Source organism: Schistocerca cancellata, chromosome 2 (genome assembly GCF_023864275.1).
Source record: "Schistocerca cancellata isolate TAMUIC-IGC-003103 chromosome 2, iqSchCanc2.1, whole genome shotgun sequence".
Lineage (NCBI taxonomy): Eukaryota > Metazoa > Arthropoda > Insecta > Orthoptera > Acrididae > Schistocerca > Schistocerca cancellata.
The window spans coordinates 387,177,593-387,194,385 of NC_064627.1; the positions used below are offsets into that span (position 1 = coordinate 387,177,593).

A 16,793-nucleotide genomic window follows, 5' to 3' on the forward strand; every position below is an offset into this window, starting at 1 on the left:
ATGATAATCTTAGCAAATTGAACCTCTGATCTTTTTGCAAATTCAGTCAAACAGTAAAATACATACGTAACTTACACATTTTTCAAAAAGGGTAATAATATTTACATAATCAACCTGATGGAAAGAAATGAGGTTGTATACGCATTAAAAGGGAACACTTGTAGCTTGTTTGAAGGGTAGGCCAATGTAATGGACCAGTATTTTTCACTCACAATTACTTTTTTCCCCCTTCATGCTAACATGCTTCGATTTTTTCCTATGCATCCACAAGAGCAAATTTTGGTAGGTCGATATTCTCTATATATTCTCTATTTTCTCACAGAACTTAGTAATGTGGGTGGCCACAACCATTTAACTTCATAATGAATGGCAGTAAAATAACTGCAAGACCATTGTAATTGGCGATTTCTTTATTGTCACAACCAGTTTTGCTGCATTAAAACAACATCCTTGGGTAAAAACAGTTTCAAATTAGAGTACCAAGATGCTCTCAATGTCCATAGTCAAAAAGCAAAAATCTGAAGAGGCAAATTTGTCAAAATAAATAAAACAGGACATGGGGTGAATAGTGTGGTGGTGCACCAGTAGTGCATGTACACACCTGACCACCTTCTGTGCTGTATGCCAGCACCACATGTATGCCAGCACACTATTTGCCCCAATCTCCTGTCTTATTTATTTTGATGACTTCGCTTCTTCAGGGGTTTGATTTTTTACTGTGAACATTGGGGGTATCTTGGTGTGCTAATGTGATACTGTTTGCACCTGAGAATGCTGTTTTAATGCAGTGAAACCAGTTGTGACAAATAAATCACCAATTACAGCTACCTTGCAGCTCATTTACTTCTGTTTTCTTTTACAAACTGCGTAATTCACGCAGGCTAAATGATAAGATTTCTAGTGGTGCCTTGTGTTGGAAACAATTGTGACTGCGAGAGACAGCTTGGAGGACAGAGAGTTGGCTGACAGATGGCAGTATGTGAATAATCGTGTAAGCTAGCAAAATAATTACTAAGACACTGTGAAAAAAATAAAGACAAATAATATCTTTGTGAACATCAATCTCTGACAAAGAAAAGAAAAGATTTTTGATAAAATGAAGGGGACATAGCTTTTGGAAGAATTGTTCATATATAAGAAAGGAATAATGTTTCTGTAAAATAATAAATGTTTTATCAGTTTTTCTTTCTCGTGTAATGTAAGACAGAAGGTATATTAATTTTTTTATTTATAGTGTTTCAAAGAAAATATAGAAAGTCAAGACAGTAGTGTTTTCTTTTAAATAAGACCTAATACTGCTTTGTAATTTTGACCTATAATCAGTGTTAGTTGTAGAGAAACATAAGCAGAAATTTTACTTATGAAGCTCATTAGCTCTAATTTTCCGCTAGAAACCAAAACTATATTGTGGCAGTGCTCAGTTTTTCTTTTTTTTTATCTTCAGCAACTTTATTACCAAACACGTAAAAGACTCAAGCCCTTTGCAACATTGGTGAAAAAAGAAATAAATAGACAAATAAATAAATTCACTGGAAACAGTTTTCATGTAACTGCATAAAGCTGCTCTTGAAAAATAGCAAATAGATCTTAAATGTATTATTTTTTTATGTTGTATTATTGCATGTATGACACTCTGGCCTGAAGCCAAAAAACAAATATAAACTAGCAGACTGTCTTATGGAGTTAATGGTCCATAGAGATGGAGAAAGCTTTCTGTGAACTTCAGGTGATCCTACAAAGTGTAGCATTCCTCACTCACCCAGTACTAACTATGCCCCTGGAAAGAGTTGTAGACAATAACTAAACAGTGACAGGTGCAGCCTACTCCAGCAAGTCTAGCAACATTGGCAACAGCTATTTTTTTTTAAAAGTGTTGCAACAAGTGCAGCAGCTGTGGAGTGTATGTGGTAAAACTACTCACAGTTTATGAAGCTGTTAAATATTTCTGCCCACAAATTGATACTTGCTCTGTGATAATTTTCACAGGCCACAAACTGATAGTCTTCATTTTCTGTAACACCAGTGACAAGTGTTCACCTTGGTGATAGCTCAGGCAGAGTTTGTCACCTGATTTATGACAGATATGTACCACATAAGAGGAGAAGAAAACATCACATCCAATTACTTTTTGCATATCTGTGTTTGCCAAACACTTATCACTGCTCAGACTGCAGGTCCACAACTACAGCATTTATTGGATGACCCCTCCAAGGGGGCTGACTCTCACAAAACCAAGTGCCAGGGACCACAGTAACACTATGGTGCAATGTCTAGTGGCAGAAGTAAAGGTCCAACATTTTGCCAAAATGGCGCAAAGCAGCCTTCAACAGTGTTCACAATTTGTCACACCCAAGAGCAAACATGACTGTCAAGTTACTGACCGACCATTTGGTGTCACCATTCATTAAAATAGAGATCCTTACATGGGTACGCTCATGTATTTAATGCCAGCAATGTGAAGTGGGATGACGTGCACCCACCACCCATCGGACAGCTTCAAGGCTCTACAGCAAGATTCGCCCACGTCCATATCGACCACTTATGTCTCCTTTCACCTGCACACAGCTACAGATATCTATCCACAGTGGCAGACTGATGTACCCAATGGGCAGAAATTTCACTCATTGCAGACATTTTTGCTGAGACAATATCACAGACTTATCACCACCTCTATAGCCTGATTCAGTACCCATCACTACAAACGCGGGCCAATAACTGAAAACTGTTTCATTCCAAGAATTGTCTAACTTGCGCAATATTCAGTGTCATCATCATATGACAACCTACCATTCCACAACTGAGAGAATGGTAGAAGGCTGGTACTGAACTCTGAAGACAGCTCTCGTGTGCCACCACAAGAAAGGACAGAGGTCCTACCCTTGTTCCTTTTGGGGCTTCATGTAGTGTACAAGCCAGACACACTAGCATAATTAGCAGAAATGGCATATTGGAAGCTGTTATGCATAACTGCAGACTATCTCACATTTGCACCACTGCCATCTGCAGTGGCACTGCCGCAGTTGTTACAGCAAATCTAAGACAAGATAGCCAAGGTCTGTCACCTGTCTGTTTCGTGCCATAGTGAGCACCCTACTTTGTCCACAAAGCTTTGTAAGATTATTCTCACATGACGCTCCAACACAGATCATCACATCACTGCTGCAACCACTGTGGACTGCTTCCTTCTTGGTGCTGCAGTGGGGAGACCACACCATTGATATTTCCAAAATGGCAAAACCACAGAAGTCTTTCAAGCATGTCAAGCCAGCATGGGTCTCTAATTCACCTGTACAAGACATCATGCCACCAAGACTGCCACAAGCTTCACACATGGAGACACCGGTGCAGACATGACATGTTGCCAGAACCCTCAATCAGCCAGCAGCTGTACAGTCCCTGCATCCAACAGCTGCAAATGTGACATGGCCAAAAGTCTGCACAAGAGCCGTCCAGCAAATAAATTTTAAATTTCTTTGTGGTCTGCACTATATGGGGTGGGACACACGGGGGGGGGGGGGGGGGGGGGGGAAGGCGATTTGAGAGAGAATCAGGGAATAATTGATGTAGCAACTAACTATACTGTGTGTTACCTCTGGTATAAGGATTACCTTTGAAGTTACTCTCAGTTTTCATGCTCAGTTATGAATGTGTCAGAAAAACAGTAAATCTGTGTGCTTGAGTTGTGTGTGGTGTGTAAGCCTTACCCACAAGAGTATTCTTTTGGTTGAATTCAAGGAATGTGAGTCAGTGATTACAATTGTAGTAGAAGTCGTCTATCCTCTATGACAGTTTGTGAATAACATATTTTAGATATCCTACTAAACACTCCCGAAGTTAGATTTCCAATTTAAAATATGTTATTCAGGAACTATCATCCAGGATAGACCACTTCTATGACAACAAGTGCCCACGTAACACTGTCCATGCCGTGGAAAAGTTTCAGCATTTTTATTGAGTATTTTTCAAACACTAAAGTCATGAATATATGCTCAATAATTGCTGCTTCTCGTGGAGTGCAGCTTTCATTGGACCAAACATATGGAAGTCTGAAGGTGAGAGAATCAGGTTGTAGAGTGGATGCAGAACAACAGTCCAATAAAGTTTTGTGAGCTCCCCTTGTCTGGACAGACTTGTGACAGGCCTTGTATTGCCATGGATAAGGAGTAGATCATTTTAATTTTTGTGGCAATGAAAACACTGAAGTAATTTCTTCAATTTGCTGAGGATAGCACAACACACTACACAGTGGATTGTTGCACCACGAGGGGGGACATTAAACATGATAACCCCTTCAGAGTCCCAGAAGACTGTCACTATGACTTTACCAGCTGAAGGTGCAGCTTTCCACTTCATCTTCTTAGAAGAGCAGATGTGGTGAGACTCCAAGGATTGCCATTTTGTTTCCAGCTCAAAGTGATACACCCTTGTTTCATCACCTGTGATGATGTATGACAAAACATTGTCATGATCAGCTTTCTAAAGTACAAGCAATGCCACACACATGCTCCTTCATTGATCTTTATGGTCTTCTGTTAGGAGGCAAGGAATCCAGCAGGCACACACATTTGAGTACCCCAACTGGTGACAGGTGTGTCACCGCCACTACAGATACGTCCAACTGTACAGTGAGGTGTTCCATTGTGATCCATCAGTCACCTAGAATGAGTGTGTCACATGTTCTAATGATGCAGGAGACATAGCTGTGTGTGGCCAGACAGCACAATGGAGATCATGCATGTTTCCATGACTTTGTTGTGATGATGACAGACACCTCTCCCACCAACTTGTCTCGCTTTAGTTCACTGCCAAGTCTCTGTAGACTTCTGCAAGTGCCTATGAATATATGCGATGTTCTGGTTTTCCGCCAAAAGAAACTCGATAACAGCTCTCTGCTTTAACTGAATCTCTTGTTAGACGCCATTTTGTAGGCTACGTATAGTGCTGCCACCTGCTGGAACTTCACGAAACTATTGGGGGTAAATAGAGAATAATCCACAATGTCCAACCACAAACTCTGCATATTTTCAACTGAAATTGCCTGAGACAAAAAAAGTACTTTATTGCTTACTGAGAACCCCTCATACCTCTCCTTGCACTTGAAACAATGACTTAATGACAGGAGTTCGAAGAGGATGAGGTACTCAAGACTGCTGTTATCATCTGGTTTCATTTCCAGGCAGAGAACTTCTAATACTAAAGAAGCAAGCCAACTGCTAGGGTACCTGCCAGCATCTTTTCATTCTTAGTTTCTCATTAAAATGAAAATTTTGAAATTTTAGTTCCACAACACTTCTTTCCTTCTTTATCCGACATTTCTAGCATGATTCCCAGATAATAATCTTGTGCTAGAAAATGGTACCTACACAATATTGCAAGAAGCTACAACACAACTCAGGAGTTTGATAGTTACTTCAAAAAATATAATTACATCTTAAATAAAATAATAAAGGAGACAAAGAAATGAGACAATGACAAATACATATAAGAGGCTTCAAATAGAACCAAAGCAATCTGGCAAGTTGTAAAGAAAGAAACTGAAACTTACAAAAATAGAGTTAATAATATTGTATTAAAGGCTGGCTTAGAAAACATTAATAACCCACAGGAAGTACCTAATATTGTTGGATGACTGACTGGGCTGGGACATATAACAAACCACAATCACACTCTGTTCTGGTGAAGTGAAAAGTGTTTTACTACATTATTTGTGAAAAATGCTTGTTATAGTTATGTGTGCATCACAACACCTCAGCATTATATGGAGAATGGAAGTACTTGCCACACGAAAACTTAAGTAAAAACGAATATAGGCGCGAAAAACTGAATTACATTCTAAAAGATAGGTTAACTCCCAGCAAAAAAATTTTCTCATAAACATCATTTGGTTGCAGATGACAAGCTAGCTGTAGTAATTAACACACAAGTGATTCAGAAAATTCATGCACACCAAATGTAAAGGCATTTACAAAAGAAACTATCTGTTGTTTGAACTAAAAATGCACATAATTTTATAATCATTTAACAAAAATGTTCACATTGCAGAATAAATAAAAACAAAACCCACTGATGATGGCACAGTGGTGCTGAAACATGTTTGGGTACTGAGAAAAACAGTGTTTTACATAACTGGTGGACCTCACATCCAACAATTTTAAATGCAAACACAGCCAATACAAGGAGCTGCACATCAAAATGATGAATAGTAGCTAATATGTTTAATGACTATTTTATAAATGTAACAGAGAAACTACTACTACAGACCTCCAATAGAAAACAGCGTACAGAAACAGGGAAAAGAAGTCTCAAGCAAATCTATGTTTCTGTACCCAAAAAATGTAGAATATGTACAGGTTACAATAAAATGTCTCAAAATGTCTCAAAATGAAACACACTGTGGGTGCAGATGATCTACATAGTTTCATTATAAAGAAATGTGGGGTCTTTATCACTGAGCCCTTAACTCACCTATGTAACCTATCTTTTGCTACAGGAACTTTTCCTTCATGTTTGAAAAGTAAAGCCATTATACAAGAAAGAAAACAAAGATGATATTTCCAACTACAGACCATCAGCACTCCTGTCTGTTTTCTCAAAAATATTAGAAAGGCTCTTCAATAAGAGATCAACAGACTTCTTAGAGGATAATGGCATTGTGTCGGAATCTCAAAATGGATTTAGAGCAAACCATTCAACCGAATCGGTAGGTTACTCCTTTCTGTTAGGGACACTGGTAGCATTAGACAACAAAAAAACTTACCATGTGCATATTTTTAGATTTTTCAAAGGCATTTGACACCACAAATCATGACAAATTGCTATACAAGGTAGAAAATATGTCTTAAGGACAGGGAACAATATGTGGAAATAGATGAGGAAAGGGATAATGTCATTAGGAAATACAATTCCGAGCTATTAACTGTTAAATATGGAGTGCCACAAGGATCAGTAATGGGTCCTGTTCTGTTCTTACTCTATGTAAATGACCTAAACATAAGCAATGACAGCAGTAAAATATTTCAATTTGCAGATGATATGAGTGTTCTAGTTACAGGAAACTCAGAAGAAACTCTTGTAAAAAAACATATGAGAAGCCACTGACAGACTAACATGTTAGTTCGATAACAATAACTTAATAATAAACACTGGAAAAACTGTAGCTATGGATATACACACAACACAAACAAAAAATCTGATGTCACCCAATCTAGAACTATATGGACAGACAATTACCAAAACAGCCTGTACCAATTTCCTTGGACTTCATCTACAAGAAAACTTGAAATGGAAAGCACATATTGAGCAAATGAACAAAAAATTAAGTACTACTTGTTTTGTGTTACATACATTAAAGAATTGTACCACCTACAGCTCTCTTCAGTGTGTACATTATGCAGTTTTACACTCTCACCTCCAGTATGGGATTATGTTCTGGGAAAATTCTGGGGTTGCCGTCAAAACATTCAAAATTCAAAACAAATTATAAGAATAATGGAAGGGGTAGATAATCGCAAATCATGTACACCATTGTTTCAAAAAAGGATGATCCTGCCACTTCCTTGCATATATATTTACGTGAAAATGTAATGTATTTAAAGCAAAACTTACATACAAAAAGACCATTCATCACTCAAAATCACACAATACACAGCTATGATACAAGACAAAAATTGGATGTACATGTTCAAAGCACCAACACAAAGTTATTTCAAAACAGTCTTATCCATCCTAGTATATCAAACTACACAATGCCTTACCATATACCATTAAACATATACAAAACATTTGTCATTTCAAATCTAAATTGAAATCTTACTTGGTTGATCACTGCTTTTACACTGTAAATGAATACCTACAAAAATAAATTTTTCTATGTTAACCCAGTGTGGTCTCATACAAAAGGACATTTGTATATTATCTCTCTGTATACAGCGTAACAACATTTATTTACGTATTCATCATTAATTAATATATTAATGTGTGTTATTATGTACACAGGTATGTTATATGTAAAACTGTTAATATTAACATAAAAATCCAAATAACTCTTGCACATTGTGCAACTATAGATGAAAATGAATCCATAAATCAAACCATTAAATCAATAATATTAAATTAAGATTAAAATTTCATGCCACTGATTTTTATTATTATTATTATTATTATTATTATTATTATTATTATTATTATTATTATTATTATTATTATTATTACCACCACTCACCAATGAGAGAGCCCACAGGTGCGTCTTCACTGACAAAGAAAGTCTCCCCCGAGCCTCCAGAATCCAGGTAGCAGCGATTGTCAGGCGGTACTGCAAAGGAAAACAATAGTCATCAGAACTGCACTAAATAAAATGCTTTACATTTTACAAGCCACTTATTACAAGCCACCTGTTTAACTAGCATCGAAAACCACTATTGTCTCTATCCGAATCAAATAAAAACATGCAAATGGGGTATCTGAACTTCAGATGAATAGTGATGTTGATATGCAGTCTACAGATAAAACTAGCAGGTTGAGATACTCAACCATTATGCCTTCTACAAGTAGAGCTTTTATGACTTGAGTGGGTGGAATGTGTGTCCACTAGGCCCTACAAATTTGACAACTGCAGCAAGCCACAATCAGTTCGTATGTTTGCACATAGCCTATTGAGAAGTACAATGAACAGTCTAATGATAACTCTGCTACTGCACCCAGACTTGCTTTGATTACTATAGTACTGCTAAATGTTAAGTTTGTGTCAACTCTCCTTTTTTTTATTCTGGTTCTGAACTGGCATGAAAGCTATAAAATTATTTCTCACTGACTGTACCCCAATAATGGGCTTATATTAATCAGTTTTAAGGAGACAATTTGTTGAAACTATAAACTGCAAAAATACAATGAAGCCTTAATATAGCTGTCCATTTGTTGTTAATACTTTTCTTTTCCTAAGTGAAATTTGTGAACTTCATGACATGTAAACACACACAAGTTTCCAACAGTACAGTGTGCTGCTTGACATACTGCAGCCGGAGGCTGGCTGCAGAACTGCAGGGAAGATCCCTCTGCTAATGCATCCAAGTTGAAGGCTACATAGTGTTTACCATTTAAGAGTATCAGCATTTTCTTTTTCCCTGACTAGCGTCATTACAAGAAGAACTACAGCAGCCTTGATAGTGATGCTGTTTCTTTACTGTGCAGACATTTTAATCTGTCAGCTTTAGGTTGAGGAGGAGTGTTGTGCAACAGTTGCATAAGATACCAGCTGGGGCTGAACTGCAGCACTTTGTTTATCACACTTTCAACTTTAGCAAACAATTGTGGTAGCCATTACCAAGTACAAGATCTTTCATTAATCTAGGCATACTGTACTGGGTGGATGGGGAGCAGGAAGGACTCAGGGTGTTGTACCGATCCTCCTAACGAACAAGTACGAGGTACTGCTTTCACTGAAACTGAGCCAGTGGGACTCACTTCACCTGTTTTGGGGAAACCTGTTTTGTCCGGTGCCAAGAGGAGGCAAATGCAAAGGGGTAGAGCCTATTAATCGGCAAACATACAGCGAATGATGATACCCTATAGGGAAGTGGTAGCAAGAAACAGGAAAGGATGCCAGGTGCACTGAATGTGTATGCCTGGGGGCCTCATTCAATATGCTGAAGAGGCTGTTCCAGCAGCCCTTGAGGGAATAGGGTGAAACCAACTGTACTTTGTATCACATTTTGTAACAAATGGAGATAAACAGAAGCCATCCATTGTGACACTTTAAAATAGCACCAAAGATGGGGTCGACACTACGGTAAGTTGACCACTTCATACAATGTTGCGTGAAATGTTCACCACTGGGTTATACTTTTCGCAGTGGTCAATGAGTGGAATTGATGCTCAAGTAATTTATTGTGGCAACAATGAGAATTGTGTCAGATGAAATGGATTCGTGAAACAATTGTGTTGTGCATTAGGTCTACCTCTCTTGGTTCAAAGAAGTTTGGGCACCTCAGGAATTCACTGAGTCTACAGCATTATTGGTGGGCATTTGAAGAAACACCAAAAGACTGAGGCAGAAATAGAGAAAAACGGAACTGAGCAAGAGGAAAATGTGTAATACCTGTATAGTAAAGAAATGAGTAGCAGAATATAGTTGCAAAATGTGTCAAAGCTAATCTGTTTAATGAACATTGAAATTTTTAACTCTGATTGCGGTAAAATTCCTGATACGTTACCACTGTCCAAAAGAGACGAGAGACGATGAGACAAACGAATGAGTTGGGTATAGTCCCCTATTGTCCTTTCTGTTGTGCTTTAAAGTTATCTTTGTCATCCTTTAACGATGTTTTCAGTTTATAACGTGTTTTGTTGGTGGTATTTAATAAATAATCACATGAATAAGCAATATGATCAATTTGATACACCGCACTCGATCTTGTTGCGAAGAACAGCGCGCCCAACAGAAGATTACACTGGCCGTACTCTCCCATGTCTGATGATACAAGTATAGACTATTGTCCGATTAAAATTACTTGATGGTTGACGTATGTCACTTACCACTACCGTGTTGCCACATCTGCTGCCGGCTACCGCTCAATTATAGGAGACACACGAACGTGGAGGTCCACTCCACAAATGTATAATACGGAACAGTGTTGGATGCGGCCGCCACGGGGTATGACGCAAATCGGAGATGCTCTGACAACGGCTGATTGTAAGTGACTAATGATCCAACTGCGTCAGACGACACGTTTTCTAGCCCTGAATTTAATCTTATGTACAAACCAAACCACAACCTCGTGATGTGCAATGTACCCGAGAAAACGGCTATCAACTCTCTGCGGCAGAACTATAATCACCATCGCTTTGTTCACGGCGTTTAGGGTTAACATCTAAGGGTAAACTCCACACAGAAAAATTTTGTGATATGTTTGTTAGCATAGGAGTCTTACGCACAAAATTTCAGATTCAGCGATAAAAGCAAACCAATTTCTCGCTGTCACTGGTTACCTGAAACTGTCCTCACACTGAACTACATGGGATGCCGCATTACCAACCGATGAGCAGTCCTGGTTGTCTCTAGGTTGCAGATTACAGGCGACATAAGCGGAGTCCAAACGAAGAAAGAATGACAGCCAGAAAAAAAGGAGCAAATTAAAAGGCCATTGCAATGTCGAAAATGATGCAGCAAAGTATTAGAAACACGAAAATTCTTTTAAACCAATTAACTGAAAAAAAAGATAGTCTTGATAAGATTTAGAAAAATAAATTTTGCTGCATTTGACGAGATTCAAACCTACGACGTCCCACACGTCAGGTTTATACACTAACCACCACACTATGTCATTACGTGGCACTAGTGCTGGTAATCTAGTTGCAAAAGTTAATTGCAGTCTTCAAAATTCGACTTCACGAAATGTCGTGCAAAGCTTATCCAATGTAAACCGATCTCTGTGATTATAATTGTATAGGTGATGGTGAATCGCGTCTTCTGAGGAAGGATCCAGTAGTGTTCGGTTAGAGCTGTGTATGAAATGTATTTCGTTAGCATCGTTTTGTGTGTGTGTGTGTGATGAAATACGAAATATAAGAGGTAGATCCAGGATTCGCGATCCAAACACATCAAGAAACAAAGATGGACAAGGAAATGGAAATGAACGGACATCGTTGTTGTAGTTTGGCAACGGCGAACGGATCATGCGAGACGTTGAGCACTCTGATTGGAGGAAACCAACTACAGCTGAAATGTCAACTATCAAGTAATTTCGATCGGACAATAACATTGAGGTAGGAGGAACGTGGAAAGACAAGAGCAAACCGCGACAACTGTGATGGACGCACCGAGTTGGGCAGCCAAAGCAAAAGCCCGTTTTAATACAGTATGTACTTATACTAGCCACCTTGAGACGTTAATTTATACTAATTTCATCTAATAACTACAAAAATTGTATTCGGTAACAAACATCGGCGTCAGCAGAAATTTTTACGCAGGGGGTGGGGAACAGGCGGCGGCTAGACTAAAACTGCCATTTATTTTTATCTCCCAGAAAAGTGATGGTTATCCTCTCAATATTTGCTATTAAATCTGACGTATATCCAACAAAATGATTAGTAAGTTAGGAAAACAAGCAGAAAAATTTATAAAGGATATTTTTATTTACATGCTGCTGCCTTTGATGTTACATTGGGAGTGAATGTGACAGTTGTGAAGTATGAAAAAAAAAAAATCAACAATGAGCATATTGTTGGTTATAAACAAAAATTAGCAGTCTCCAGGAGTCTTAGACTAATCTTCCTCCAAAGTGAAAATGCAGGGAACGAATTTTAAAAATGCTATACATTTATCTATTACTCTGCTTACAGGAACTACAACTATTCACAGTCACGAAAATTACAGTTAACAATAATAAAATTATTTTTTTCTTAACAAGAGCTAGTAAAGTAAAGAACAACCATGAAGAACAACATGTGATACGAAACTACACAAAATGTAATATTATACTCGATCCCCTTTGAAGGCGAATGACAATCGCTGAGGATGTTGCCCACGTTTGTCAATGATGGTTGGTTAAATCAGGTTTTTCAGTCACTTCTCTTCTGTGAAAACTCAGAATATGCAACTCACAAAATCTTTCTTCACTCAATGTAGAACAGAGTCACATGTCTACTCTTCGTAGTGTACTGAAGGATCGTTCAATTGTGTATGTAGTTGCAAGCAAAGAGCAATTAATAGAGGCTGTTTCATATCAGGAAAACTATGCTCATCAACAATGCCGGTGATTGACAGATTTATAAGGATTAGTGATCTCACTGATCAGAAGTCATACCACAGTGCAGCCCCGATCTACAATATTTCCGAACCGAGGCAAAAACTTTATTGTGCCCCCCCCCCCTCGAGCGTTAGAGACACGACGTCAAATATTTGAAAAAAAATTATTTTTCAAAAATATGTTCATTTTGTAGAGCACGTCTTTCTCAAGAGCTTGATATACAGAACATGTATGTTCGGGGAAATTTATGGTAAGTTGTTTGGTCTTAAGTGTGCCAAAGTGCAGTGCCACGCCTCTTCACACAGCATTCTTCTATCGTAGCTCACTGTATTTCGCTCTGTGGAATTCAAACATGTACATTTTGTAATGGAAGCCATCGAACCTATATTCAGGACATTGGAAATTAAAATGTTCTGTGGTGCCTCTTATGCTCCCAGTCAGCCATTTTGACATCCCCTGCTCCCCCTCCTTAAAATAAATATATAAAAACCACTTTTTAGTGTCTATTAGCTAATAACTTAGTCTTTTGTGTGACATAAATTAAATATAGGAAACATAACACGAGTAAAAGCAAGAGACAAGCAAGACAGTACACGTTTCTTCAATCCTTATGTCCCAGCATTTTTTTTTCTTTCTAATCTTGTTACAGCTTTCCAAGATGTGCTTTCCTTTCTACGAAAGAATCTGTTACCTCATCAAAGTTCGTCAAACGTTTTGACACATGAAAAAGCTATTAATTTCGAATAGTACCCAAGACTGGTACGGTTTCTCTGTTTGATTACGTCTATTTTGTCACCGTCTGCGAGATGAAACGAAACAGGCCTTTCTAATGTTGCAGCAATTGTAACGCACACCAAATAAGCGAGACTGTTTGGCAGAAATTGTTATTTTTATCTACCTCATTTACATAGATAACACTACAGAATGTAATTCCCTAAGTACCATCAGCAAACGCCTATTAGGCCGACTACAAGCAAAATGTTTTATGTTAACGGTATAGATTCACTTTTCATTCACACGCTCCAGTTTCTCAAGCATGAGATCGGAAAGCTGTAATACGAAATTTTTATAGAATTTTGGAATCGTCATATTCTTCTATATATTTAGTGTGACGCCCCCGTTTCTTCTCCTCCCTTGTTGTAACAAACAATCTTGTCATAACTAATTCTGCAAATATTCCTACCACTGTCAAAACTTGTTCTACGGGTAACTTTACTAATACTTCCAGACTCACCAGTGAAGTTATCCCGTGTTTTTCTCCGGTTAGGCATCATTAAGTGTTCGAACAATGCGTTTTCCGCGCAATTCCGAGAACAGAACTAAAGGCGGCTGCTAATTAGGGACTCCAAGTGGCTCTTAGCAGTGTAGCGATCTGGCAAAATTATCTGTTAAAATTTCATTTTCACCGAGAAGATTAATATCTTTCAAACCTGTTATTCCTGTAAGTCGTTTATTCCCATTCTGGTAGTCTGGATCTATGGATCCGGTCGCCATGGAATGTTGTCTCATTTCGTACGCAACTGATGTGAATCGGCAAATATTAATGTGGATGCCTACATTCGTGACTGCACGCCGCGTTTCCCTGCGATTCATTCTGCAGACACTGAGACAAACCGCCTCGCGCTAAATCGGCCGTCGCCAAAATTCACTTATATTCCGACAATGGGGCTGACACGCGACACCTGTGACTTTCAACTGAAATCACGTCGCTATAACTGCGTTCGCTGGCGCTCGGGTCCCATGAAATCCCTAGCTCGCTGTGAGGTGCAGTGTTCCCAGACACAGCTTTCGAAATGTATCTTTGAGTCATCAGTCTTCTAACCTGTTTGATGCGGCCTGCCACGAATTCATCTCTTGTGTCAACCTTTTCATCTCAGAGCAGCACTTTTACACCAAAGCCCCCAATAACTTGCTGAATGTATTCCAGTTTCTGTCTTCCTCTACAGTTTATCTCTCTACAGCTTCCTCTGCTCCATGGAAGTTATTCCCTGGTGTCTTAACAGGCGTCATGTCATCTTGTCCCTTCTTCTTGTCAGCATTTCCCACAAATTCCTTTCCTAGCCGATTTTGCAGTGAATCACCTAATTTCTTACCTTATCAGTCCATCCAGTTTGCGAAATAGTTCTGTAGGACCACATCGAGAAAGGCTTCGATTCTCTTCTTTTCCGCTTTTGCCACAGTCCACGTTTCACTACCATACAACGCCGTGCTCCAATATAACATTCCCAAAAATTTCTTCCTCAAATGAACGCCTGTGTTGGACGGTGGCAGACTTCTCTTGGCCAGGAATGCCAGTACTAGTCTGATTTTTATGTTGTCCTTGCTCCGTCTATCGTGGGTTATTTTGCTGCCTGGGTAGCAAAGATCCTTAACTTCGTCTACCCCATGATCCCCAGTTCTGAGGTTAAGTTTCTCGCTGTTCTCGTTACTTTCGTCTTTCTGCGATTTACCCTCAATCCATATGCTGTACTCAGACTGCTTCCATTCAACACATCCTGAGGTTCTACGTCGTAGCAATGTCATCAGCGAATGTTTTTCACGTTGAATTTTAATCCCACTCCTTGAACCTTCCTTTTATTTCCGTTATTGCTTTTTAGATGTGTAGATTGAACAGTAGGCGCGAAAGATTACAGCCCTGTGTTACATCCTTTTTAATCCGAGCACTTCGTTCTTGGTCTTCCACATCTACATCTACGTGATTACTCTGCTATTCACAATAAAGTGCCTGGCAGAGGGTTCAATGAACCACCTTCATGCTGTCTCTCTACCGTTCCACTCTCTTAACAGCACGTGGGAAAAACGAGCACTAACATTTTTCTGTGCTAGCCCTGATTTCTCTTATTTTATCGTGATGATCATTTCCCCCAAAGTAGGTGGGTGCCAGCAGAATGTATTCGCAATCAGAGGCAAAACTTGTGATTGAAATTTTATGAGAAGATCGCGTCGCAACGAAAATCGCCTTTGTTTTAACGATTGCCACTCCAGTTCACGTATCATTTCTGTGACACTATCTCCCCTATTTCGCAATAATACAAAACGAGTTGCCCTTCTTTGTACTTTTTCGACGTCATCCGTCAGTTCCACCTGATGCGATTCCCACACCGCACAGCAGTACTCCAGAATAGGGCGGACAAGCGGAGTGTAAGCAGTCTCTTTGGTAGACCTGTTGCACCTTCTAAGTGTTCTGCCAATGAATCGCAGTCTTTAGTTTGCTCTACCCACAATATTATCTATGTGATCGTTCCAATTTAGGTTATTTGTAATTGCAATCCCTAAGTATGTAGTTGAATTTACAGCCCACAGTTTTGTGTGACTTATCGCGTAATCAAAATTTAGCTGATTTCTTTCAGTACTCAAGTTAATAACTTCACACTTTTCTTTATTCAGGGTCAATTTCCATTTTCGCACCATACAGATATCTTATCTAAATCATTTTGCAAGTCGTTTTGATCATCTGATGACTTTACAAGACGGTAAATGACAGCATCATCTGCAAACAATTTAAGACGGCTATTCAAATATAAAAATGCAGTAAATGAAGCAGGCAAAAAGGAATACAAACGTCTCAGAAATGATATCGACAGGAAGTGCAAAATGGCTAAGCAGGGATGGCTAGAGGACACATGTAAGGATGTAGAGGCTTATCTCACTAGGGGTAAGATAGATACTGCCTACAGGAAAATTAAAGAGATCCTTGGAGAAAGGAGAACAACTTGCATGAATATCAAGAGCTTTGATGGAAACCCAGTTCTAAGCAAAGAAGGGAAAGCAGAAAGGTGGAAGGAGTATATACAAGGGCGATGTACTTGAGGACAATATTATGGAAATGGAAGAGGATGTAGATGAATATGAAATGGGAGATATGATATTGCGTGAAGAGTTTGACAGAGCACTGAAAGACCTGAGTCGAAATAAGGCCACGGGAGTAGACAACATTCCATTAGAACTACTGACAGCCTTGGGAGAGCCAGTCCTGACAAAACTCTACTATCTGGTGAGCAAGATGGATGAGACAGGCGAAATACCCTCAGACTTCAAGGAGAATATAAT

General features: G+C 38.9%; 1 protein-coding gene across 1 annotated transcript in view; it reads right to left on the bottom strand.

Moving 5' to 3' along the window:
• LOC126161798 (fat-like cadherin-related tumor suppressor homolog) overlaps positions 1-16,793 on the bottom strand; it is a 367,143-nt gene that overhangs the window by 78,631 nt on the left and 271,719 nt on the right. The window contains exon 3 of the mRNA XM_049917888.1: positions 8,222-8,311. Within this exon, the coding sequence (XP_049773845.1) occupies positions 8,222-8,311 (90 nt within the window). The remainder of the gene's footprint in view (positions 1-8,221; positions 8,312-16,793) is intronic.